General features: G+C 40.9%; 1 protein-coding gene across 2 annotated transcripts in view; it reads left to right on the top strand.

The window, feature by feature from the left end:
- The first annotated feature begins 588 nt into the window (after positions 1–588).
- Positions 589–11,301, top strand: part of MFN1 (mitofusin 1) — a 35,571-nt gene continuing 24,858 nt past the window's right edge. Inside the window, exons 1-5 of one of the 2 annotated variants that reach the window (XM_070406768.1) lie at positions 589–674; positions 1,950–2,068; positions 4,968–5,103; positions 7,038–7,200; positions 9,495–9,619. In XM_070406768.1, the coding sequence (XP_070262869.1) occupies positions 1,957–2,068; positions 4,968–5,103; positions 7,038–7,200; positions 9,495–9,619 (536 nt within the window). In that variant the 5' untranslated portion in view covers positions 589–674; positions 1,950–1,956. Of the gene's footprint in view, positions 675–1,550; positions 1,851–1,949; positions 2,069–4,967; positions 5,104–7,037; positions 7,201–9,494; positions 9,620–11,301 lie in introns of those variants that run through there. The other variant, XM_070406769.1, reaches the window with a different exon arrangement.

Genomic DNA, 11,301 nt, shown 5'->3' with positions numbered 1-11,301 from the left:
GCCAGATCTAAATAAAGACACCCTCAGGAATTGTGTTGAGCCCCGTACAGACCAGCAGCAGCCGCTCCCCTGGATGTTAACCCAACGACTCAGAATCTGCAGTTTAACTACAAAGTCTGAGAAGCAAGAGACAAGGATGCATCAATTTCCTACGTCTCACCTCTAAAGTAATTCAACACACACACACTCACAGCTGTGTTCCACGCCCAGAAACCCAGTTCAGGCAGAGAGCGGCCAAGGGGCTTTCCTTTAGGTCAGCTCCCGGGTCTGGCTGCTCCAGCCCCACCTCCCCCGGCCTCCCCTCCGCTCTCCCGCACTCAGCTAGCCCTGGCAGTCGGCTCAGACGAGTCTGGGCTGAGGTGTGCCAACCCGAAAGGGAGAATCGGGAGGAGGCTGGAGTCGGGGGAGAGAGGAGGGAGAGTCAACAACCAATCATTCCTCTGAGAGCATGCTCTACCCACAACAAACCTTGCCTTCTGCCCGTAACTAAAATGGCGCCCGACGCAGAGGCACTTCCGGCCAGGGAGCCAAACAAAATCCGTCAGGGCGCGGGGCCGGAAGTTACCGCCCCCTGGGCACGCCTCCCGCCGCCCGGCCTGCCAGAGCAGGATGAGGTGGAGTGCGGGCTGCTGGCTGGAGTGCCGGGGCCGGTGACGAGGGGGAGCCGGGACAGTGTGAGTGTCATCCGCCTTGGCCGCCGGCCGGGGTCCTTCGCCCGGGGTGACCTTCGTGCGGCCAGGGACGGGGCGGGGAGTCGTGCGCCGGGTGCTCTGTGACGAGTCGCCGCCGCCGCGGTCCTGCGGGACGGGAGCGAGCGAGTGGGGCGGCGGGCGGGTCCGGCCCGAGGAGCCCGCGAGGCCGAAGCCCGGGAAGTGGGAGCCCGGTCCGGACGGCGCGCGGGGCGGGGCGGGTCTGGCCGCTAGCCCTGCCGGCGGGGTGCCGCGGCCGCGGTGCACGGCGTGGAAGGCCTTCCCCCAGGTAGGCGCTGTCCCCGGGCTGAAGCGGGCGCTGCCGTCGCCCGCCTGTCCCACGCGGCTCCTGCGCCCGGTCGGTTCCCAATCCTCAGCTCTCCTTGTGCCCGCTCTGCTCCATCACACACACACGCACACACGCAGGATGGGTGTTTATTCTTCTGTTTTGTGTGTGTGTTTGCAGTGGTTCTCATCCTTCTGGCCCTTTAAATACAGTTCCTCATGTTGTGACCCAACCATAAAATTATTCTCGTTGCTACTTCATAACTGTAATGTTGCCACTGTTATGAATCGTAATGTAAATATCTGATATGCAGGATGGTCTTAGGCGACCCCTGTGAAAGGGTCGTTCGACCGCCAAAGGGGTCGCGACCCACAGGTTGAGAACCGCTGGGTTAGTGCCCTTTTTCATGAGAGGCTGTCAGGGACATTTTCCCCCTTTGAACTTCTATTCCTGGAAGTTCTTGGTGCTTGGGCTGCAAACGTCACTGCTCGCTGTGAGCCTTGCCCTTCTTTCCTCGTTGTGAGAACTGCGTCTCTCTAACGTCAGTGTGCAAGTATGGCCTTGGAATTTTATTTCTTCACCCTGCATAGCCACCTCCGCCCACCTGGAGCGCCAGGCCGAGGAACTTAATCCCTTACCCCTGTGAACTCGGCTGCCCGCGAACCCTGTTGCCGATCCACTTAAGAGTCGCTTGTAGTCGCAGTTTAGCCTCAGTTCGCTTCATCTTCACCAAAGGGAAATAAAGTAGACGTCGCAGCCAAGATTTTCACTTGTTTTAGTGGCAGACCACCCCAAAGCGTCTCCAGTTGTCCGACTGGGACCCTGCTCGCCGAGGACTGTGCGAACAGTCTCGGCAGGAGGTTTCCTTTCCCCGGGTAAGTTCATCCGTGTCGCTGGGAAGTGTCGCTGATTTGCAGGTGTTTGCGACCCAGGTTAATTCGTGCCCTTCTGACTTGTTGTTTTCTCCCTCCCAGTGGCATCATGGCAGAAACTGCTTCTCCCCTGAAACGCTTTGTGCTGGCTAAGAAGGCCATTACTGCAATTTTTGACCAGTTACTGGAATTTGTTACTCAAGGTTCACATTTTATTGAAGGTTAGTGTCTCTTAAGTGTTCCCAATACGGACTGTTGAAAATAGGCCGAGGCGCATTATTCTTTCAGCCTTAGTTACTGGACACAAATAGAGGGGCATTGTGGTGTATGCCATGAGAGATACCGTAACAAATAAAACCCATTTTTGCCCTCCAGAGGAGGAAGATAAAGTGGAATTAATAACAACTAAGAAATAAGTGCTTGTATGTGAGGTGCTATCCTAGCACTTTATTATATTAACACATTTAAAACTTAATAACTCATATTTATTATACAAAATACATTTTAATTATAATTATTAACTCAAATCAGTAACACTAATAGCTTATTTAATCCTCATATCAACATTGAGGCACAATTTTAATCACCCTCATTTTACAGATAAAAAAGCCCAAGGCGCCCTGGCCAGGTGGGTCAGTTGGTTACAGTGTCCTCCTGTCCTCCACCTGGTTTCGGGGTCGATTCCCTGTCAGGGCACATGCCTAGATTTCGGGTTCAGTCCCTAGTCAGGTCACATACAGGAGGCAGCCTATCAATGTTTTTCTCTCACATCAGTGTTTGTCTCTTTCTTCTTCCTCTCTCCACAAAGCTAGTAAATGCCCAGACTACAAAGTAGGCAGCCCACAGTTAGCCATTATACTTATCTTCTCCCCAGCTCAGTAGTTAAGCCAAGATCTCAGGCCAATTTTATCCTCTCAAATGAGGCTGGGATGCTGTGGGAAAGAACCAAAAAAGTCTTCCTAAAATGAATGTAACTGTTCAAACAAGGGGGATAGGAGTGGCTTGCTAGGGATTACTGCCTTGGAGATAACTATTAAAACTTTTCTGGTTCTTAAGATTACATGACCTTCAAGGGTACAATGAAAAGGGAGGGATTCCGGAAACCTCTCCAGTGACAATTGGGACACAGTCAATAGATTAGTAGAGTCAAACTTTACTTTTCCCTCCTTATTCTCCCTCAGCAGATTTTGAGCTCCTTGAGGGTAGGGATCATGCCTTACTATGGTGTCTCTATCACCAAACCTTAACACAATTCCAGTTTTGTTGGAGTGAGGAAAAAAAAGTACTGGTGTAGAACATTTATATTTACAGTTTGGGAAAAATTTGAACTGGAACAGTGACTTTGAATTGTATTTTATTCTAAAACAGTTGATAGGAAGTGAAGATAAAATTAAATATATTTTGTGTAATGAGCTAGTTATAGATTGTCATGCTAGGAGCTAGTGAATAGCAGCTTTAAAAATCTGAATTCGATTTTACTGGTTTTAGAACCTCAGGAAAAAAAAATGTTATGAAAAGAGACAAAGCAAATAAATCAGGAAGAACATAGAAGAACAAGAATAAAATGAAAAACAGAGGTGAATATAATTGTACTTATTCATTCACTTAACTTTATTCACCAGATCCCACGTATTTTATTATTGCACTTGAAAAGTATGATGAGATGTAAGGCTTAAGTTGAATTAGATGAGTACTGGGTAAGCCAGTGGTTCTCAACCTTCTGGCCCTTTAAATACAGCTCCTCATATGGTGACCCAACCATAAAATTACTTTCGTTGCTACTTCATAACTGTAATGTTGCTACTGTTATGAATCGTAATGTAAATATCTGATATGCAGGATGGTCTTAGGCGACCCCTGTGAAAGGGTTGTTCAACCAAAGGGGTCAAGACCCACAGGTTGAGAACAGCTTCGGTAAGCTATATCATTGTTTTGTAATCGGAGAACCAATGGGTCCAGCTGCCTGTCACTACTTGAGCCAATTAAGCAGAGACAAGATTGAATTACATATGAGTGTTTATGCCGGTGGTATGGGAGAGCAACAGGTCATCCACAAAAATCTGCTCTGCAGCCCCCATAAGACAGCTGCTTATATTGGGTAGGACAAAGATTGCATGGGGAAGCAGGAATCATAGGCATAGGGAAGTAGGCAGGGTGGGCTGGGGTGGGTCTCCATTGTTTGGACAATAAGGTTGTAATCTTTCCTTGATATTAAGCAGTTCTTGAGTGAGGATGGACCACATTTTAAGGTTGACTCTTAGGTCCCGGAGGCATACAACTCCCAGTCAGGTTAGAATGTGCTTTCTGTAATCAGAACAAAACAATCAGGGTTAACAGCATGATTAATATTTCTTATTTTATTTCTTAGCTAGTCCCCAGTATTCTATTTCTACCCCCTAACAGTTTGTCTCCAGTTAGCCAAATGAATCTCCCATGTTTTTGCCTGCAAAATTGAAATATAAAAATATAACTGTAAGCATGTATAATCCTATAAAAACAAAACCGAAGGGCTTTTCTACTTTTCAAACCCAGGCTTATCCTTGGGGAGGTGAGGTTGGGGCTGGGGTGGGATTCAATTTACAGTTCTCTTTCATGTGAAATGAGTTGTTTTTGTCATCCCTGTGGGTAGCAGATAAGAAGTGATAAGGTAGCAAAGTCTTACCTAGCTTGGAGATCTTGAACCATGTCTTTGTTTCTTGGGGGGTGTCCATTCAAACTTTACTCTTAACATGTGTATCCCTCTTCTCAGCTCAAGATTTGAAGATTCAGTCAGGATGGGACAATGTTAAGTGCATATTCTAGTTTCTCTGTTCAGAAATACATTTTTGTCTTAGTTGGCTGTTTTGTATTTTTGAGACCTAGATGAATAACAAACATCCCCCTTTTGATTGGGCCCCTGTAAGTCTTAATAATTTTGACATTCTTTTGGGCAGGATTCTTATGAACCATTGCAAGAAGGCATTTATCTTTTACCAAATATTCAGATATGGGCATTTTTACTTTTCAAACGGCATGTTAATATACAATAGAGCCAAAATACATGCATATCTTAGGTATTACATTATGTAATTCTTAATATTCATTTGTATCATTTTTTCTAATATCATTGCAATTTTGCAGCAACGTACAGGAATTCAGAACTTGATCGAATAGCTACTGAGGATGATCTAATAGAAATACGGGGGTATAAAAACAAGCTTTCCATCATTGGCGAGGTGCTGTCTCGGAGACACATGAAAGTGGCCTTTTTTGGCAGGTAATCCTTTATTATTTCTTCTCAAGAGTAGTTTCCAGAAATCAGCTTTTTTTTTTCTAATAGGCTCAGCTTTGTTTCTGATGTTCCAGCAAGTGGTATTTCTCCCCCTTCTCCCACAACAGTTTCTGGCTGTGTTATGGTAAATATGTTAGCATGCAAGATAATTTATTTTAGTTCATGATATAAAATGAAGCTATGGAGGTCAATCATATTTTTATTTTTTAAGGATGCTCATATCTAAGAATCGGCCAGTTATAGGAATAGAAATACAGCACACCTGCTATGGCTCAGTGGTTGAGCATCAAACCATCCATCAAGAGGTCGCTGGTTGGATTTCCGGTCAGGGCACATTCCTCGGTTTCGGGTTCAGTCCCCAGCAGGGGTTGTGCAGGAGGCAGCCAACCTATGTTGATGTTTCTCTCTCATTGAAGTTTCTACCTCTTCCTCTCCCCTCCTCTAAAATCAATAAAAACATTTTTAAAAAAGAATAGAAGTGCAGATAATGATATATATAATTGTGACTTACTCTTTTAAGCTTCTATTGATTATCAGGTATGTCTTCTGAAAGGATTCTCAGCCCCGTGATTCCCAGAGAGTAGAAAGTAGGCAGTTTTTTGGTGTTTTTTTTAAAGAATAATTTTAATACAAGGTATTATGCAGAGAATTAATGAAGCTTTTTTTGTTGTTGTTAATCCTCACTCGATATTTTTCCATTGATTTTTAGGGAGAGTAGAAGAGAGAAGGAAAGACAGAGAAACATTGACTGGTTGCCTCCTGCATGAGCCCCAACCAGGGCACAGGCTGAGGAGGAGCCTGCAACCATGATACGTGCCCTTGACCGGAATCGAACCTGGGACCCTTTGGTCCACAGGCCAACACTATCCACTGAGCCAAACCCGCTAGGGTGGAAGTGCCAGTTCTTAATGTAACCCACTGGAGTGATAGAGTGATCTCTGCTGCAGCTTCTGCATTCATTTAAGGATCATTTGTTAACTACCTAAGTACCATGCACTCTGTTGGGCACCAGGGATGCAAAGACAAATGACTAGCTCATACGTGGTGACTCAAATATGTGCTATGTACCAATAGAGGCATTTATGTACTCACTACACCTCATGTCTTCTAAGCTGTTTCCCATCTTAGGGCTTTAGCACTTGCAATTTCCTATTCATAGAATTCTCTTTGGGTTGTTCTGTGTATGTCTGGCTCCTTTTTTCTCTTCAGATCTCATCCTCAATGTTACTACCTTAGAAACCTTTCCTTTTCACTGTTAAATATTCCTTTTCGGTTATTCTCTATTAAATCACCCTGTTTATGTCCTTTAAAACAGTGTTACAGCGCTCTGTTATTTTTGTTTTATGTTTTTATTGTCTGCTTCTCCCACTTAATCATATATTCTCAAGGTCTTTGAGAGTCAAGGATGAGGTAGATCTATTAAAGAGGCCCTACCTCAGGTTAAGGTAGAGTAAGAGTGGGAAGGAAAAGGCCGCCTAGAGCAGCGGTTGCCAACCTTTCAGACCTCGTGGACCACCGGTTGGCGACCACTATCCTAGAGGTTGACGCCTCAGTTGTCCTACTTGAGAAGGAGAAATAGGTGTTCACTGTGGATTTCAGGACATGGGACATTAGATCACATTTTGGGCTGGGTAGTGTCATAGAATTTGGGGCTGTGATTACAAATTGCCCCAAGAAGCAAGAAGGAGAAGGCCAGGTTAGCTTTATGGGAAAGGTAGGATTTGTTTTCCTCTACTTTATCTTTCTGAAATGTACATTGCTAATATTTGTATAAATTATCAACTCTTTTATGAAAAATGACATCTGATGAAATTTTAACTAAATTTGAATTCTAGAAAAGTCAGTCTTAGACCCAGTAAAAGAACAAAGTTTTTATTGTTATGTTTTGTTTTTCATGATTTTGTATATTCATTCTTCAGGACAAGCAGTGGGAAGAGCTCTGTTATCAATGCAATGTTGTGGGATAAAGTCCTCCCCAGTGGGATTGGCCATACAACCAATTGCTTACTGAGTGTTGAAGGAACCGATGGAGATAGAGCCTATCTTATGACAGAAGGATCAGATGAAAAAAAGAGTGTGAAGGTATTACATTTGACCTTAGCAATATAATGTATTATAAACCATGCCCTAGTTCTTTAAAAAAGAATTATAAGATGTCTGCATTGCTGGAGATGGAAGAACCGTTAATGTCTGTTCATGGCTTTTAAAACCATCAGTAATATTTTAAATTCTCTAAAATTCTTTTGCTTCAGAGTTAAATTACTGGGATAAGAAACCCCACCTTAACTTAAAATGTAAGTTAATAAAAGATAAAAGCTTATTAATGCCTGACCGAAGTGGCTTAGTTGGTTGAGTGGCCTCCTGTGCACCCAAAGGTTGCCGGTTCAATTTCCAGTCAGACCACATACCTGGGTTGCGGGTTCGATCCCTCCGGGGCATATATGGACCTACATAAGGCAATCAATTGATTTTTCTGTCTTTCTCCCATTCCTTCTCTCTCTCTTCCTCTCTCTAAGCATGTCCTCAGGTGAGGGTTTTTTGTTTTTGTTTCTGTTGTTTTTTTTAAAGAAAAAGCTTACTAAGTTTTTAAAATAATGTCCCAATAAGAAGTTGAAGTCTTTTTAAAGAAAATGTCCTTTCATAAATTTCCTAATGGATTCAGTACCACTAGATTCCTTCAGCTAAAAACAATAAAAAAATTAGATATAAGAATTGACTGGAATGAGAACTACTGGTTAAAGGCATTGTTTCTCACTACAGTCACTTTTTCTTAAGTCTTTTGTTTTTAAATATATTTTTATTGATTTCAGAGAGGAAGGGAGAGGGGCAGAGTGATAGAAACAGAGAGAGAGAATCATTGATCAGCTGCCTCCTGCATGCTCCACACTGGATATTGAGCCTGCAACCCAGGCATGTGCCCTAACCGGGAATCGAACCTTGATCTCCTGGTTTATAGGTCAACATTCAACCACTCTGCCACTCCATTTGGGCTAAGTCTCAATTTCTGTACCACAAATGCAGAAGTTCAATGTTTGAAGATCTATACCATTTTAGTTTTTGGTAAATTGTAGGTGAATTCATGGGTCTGGTGTTTGCTGTTTGATCTTTATCAGATAACTCAGTCTGTGTAATACCCTTCAGAGTAGTTATGAGGAATGAGATAAAGTTTATGAAACGATTTCTTTAAACTTTTAACCTATACAAATGAAGGGATAATTTATTGTGAAATCAAGATTTTTAGCAAATTAGAATTCAAATTGCCTGTGGCTTCAGACCCTCAAGTCAGGTATGCTGTGATATTTTAAAATAATCATTTCTTTTTCCTGATCTGTGCTATTTCCAGTCCTCTTCCTTTGTGTTCTTTTACTCCTCTCCCTTACTCCAAAATTTGAATTTGTTTACCTCAAGTAGTGGCCTGCTTTAAGGTATAGGTAGACTCTGAGTCTTGTGCTCATGTTTGAATAGTTAACTTAGTAAAAGAAATGCAACAGTAATAGCTAGTACTGCATTGTACACTTGCTATGTACCAGGAACTGTTCAAAGTACTTGTAATAACTCAAACCTCACCACAGTTTGTAAATAGATGCTTTTATTTTAATTTTATAAGTGAGACATCAAGATTTTAGTACAAGTTTATAATCCTATCAAAAAGTTTATGAAAGCAACAAAACAACACAACCTACCTAATAGTGTTATGATGGAGATTCACTTCATCCCTGATCAAGACTGTTGTGCCCATTTAAAAATAGATGTTCCTTTTTACAATTTGATATAGATCACAAATGAACCACAGAGGTATAAGTGCTGATGCCCTTCCTTAATGACATTTCTTCTATTCCTTGTTATTTCTCTGCAATACACATTCATTTTAGAAGAGTCAGAAAGTACATAAATAAACAACTAGAAAAACTCCAAACAAAACTCACACACTTCCCAAAAACCAATGGAAGCCCTTTGGTGTAGAGTTAAATTTGTGTTTCTCTGTATTTTTAAAGCAGAATGGCTTTCTATCATGTGCTATTTCCTGATTTGCTTTTTTCCCCTTGATATACATTTATTTTCCTACATGTAATAACAATTTCTGGTACTGCATAGGATTCCACTACCAAGTTCTACTTGGGGGGGCATTTAGAATGTTTACAGCACTGATTATTTTTGCAGAATGGTATGAGTAAACTGTTTTAAGGGTATCACTTTTTTTTCTATTTGGTAATTCTAAAACTTGGGTTTTTCAAGATTCTCAAATGGTTTTATTTCAAATTATTTAAAATTCTGATTCTTAGCATATTTACAAAAATAAATGTTATGCCAAATTATACTATTTTTCTTTTTTATTACAAGTAAATGTTTTGCTTTTGCTTTTCCTCCCACTTTAGACAGTTAATCAGCTGGCCCATGCCCTGCATATGGATAAAGACTTAAAAGCTGGCTCTCTCGTGCATGTGTTTTGGCCAAAGGCAAAATGTGCCCTCTTGAGAGATGACCTGGTTTTAGTAGACAGGTAAAATTACATATGAATTGCATTTTCTTTTTGTAAAGGTGTATTTATAAAATAATGCTGCTTGCTTTAGCATGTAATACATAAAAATTTAAAATGTTCAATTGCTGCTTTGTTCTTATTTTTTAGACTGTTAAAGAACAAATAAGGTGTTTGTTTTTGACTCTTAATCATATCATAAAAGTGCCAATTTATCAGTATTTCTATTATAAAAAATTTCAAGGATAGTTACTTCTGTCTTATTTCTTTGTTTCTCTAGATTGACTTCATAGTTTGTGTAAATCTAGGTACCTAGGTAGAGAATTCTAAATAGTTAATTTTTAAAACTAGTAATTAATTTATTCTTGAGATCAAGTTTCCCAAAATAACTTCACTGGACAATTTATGTAGCTTTTCATTAGTCAAGAATTAATCAAGTACTTTTGGAATTTTTTTCCAGCTCTTCTCATTAATTTGCATTTATATATGGTTTTAAATCACCTGACTACACTAATGCTTAATAAATGATAATTCATGTCTGTTAAGCAATGTCATTTACCAAAAAAGGTACTTAAATTATTTTTTATGTGTTCTTTTGTTTTCTTCAGTTAAAATTTCAGTGTTCTGTGGAACCCATTTTGTTTTTTGAGGACAGGCATTCCTTTTAATTGGAAGAGTTTTCTAATTAATAGAAATAGCTCAGATGAGAGAGAAGATGCTTGTGAAATAAAAATATTTGGTTTAAATAGAGTAATATTAGCTAATTAACTTTGCTTTTATTTCATGGTCAGAATGTATCCATGACACTTACCTATCAACTCACCAACTTGTCTCAGGACACATTAAGCCAACTTGATAGATAGCTGCACTATAAATTTTATAGTATAGATTGTACACTATATTTATGTCTAGTAGAGGGTGTTTTATTTTTTATTATTTATGCTTATAAGCACCTAGTCTTTTGTGAGCTGTACTGAATGTAGCTGCTAGAACCTTATTTTTTAAATTTCTTCTTTTCTTTTTTTAATATTTTTATTGATTTTAGAGAGGAAGTGAGAGGGAAAAATAGAAACATTAATGATGAGAATCATTGATCATCTGCCTCCTGCTTGCCCCCTGCCAGAGATCAAGCCTACAACCTGGGCATGTGCCCTGACCTGAAATCTAACTATGACCTGCTAGTTCATAGTCGATGTTCAACCACTGAGCTATACCAGACGGACAAGCACCTTCATTTTGTTTTTTTAACACATTAAGCAGCCAGCCTGTTTTGTCTTCCAGACGCAAAGTATATTGTCAGTCACCGGTGACTGACTGGGTGCTTAACGTGTTAACATTTTTATTGACTTCAGAGAGGAAGGGAGAGAGAGATTGAAACATCAATAATGAGAATCATTGATCAGCTGCCTCCTGCATGCTCCTTTCTGGGGATTGAGCCCTCAACTTGGGCATGTGCCCTTGACTGGAATCGAACCCTGGACCCTTTGGTCCGCAGGGCGATGCTCTGTCCACTGAGCCAAACTTGCTAGGGCAGCACCTTCATTTTTTATTATACATTAGCCTTGTTTGTTTTTAGTACTTATTTTTTAGCCTTCCAAAGCATAAACATTTAAGAGATTAAACTATTGCCCTTGCTGGGTGGTTCTTTTTTTTTTAAGCATTTGTTCTCAATTGGACAGGCTCTGGAAGTTCCTTGTCAGCAGAAT

The sequence above is a fragment of the Myotis yumanensis genome, unplaced genomic scaffold (assembly GCF_028538775.1).
Source record: "Myotis yumanensis isolate MYYU_CA2020_CCGP unplaced genomic scaffold, mMyoYum1.0.hap1 SCAF_2, whole genome shotgun sequence".
NCBI lineage: Eukaryota > Metazoa > Chordata > Mammalia > Chiroptera > Vespertilionidae > Myotis > Myotis yumanensis.
The sequence above is the reverse complement of the archived record's forward strand: the minus strand, read 5'-3'. Positions and strand labels throughout refer to the sequence as shown.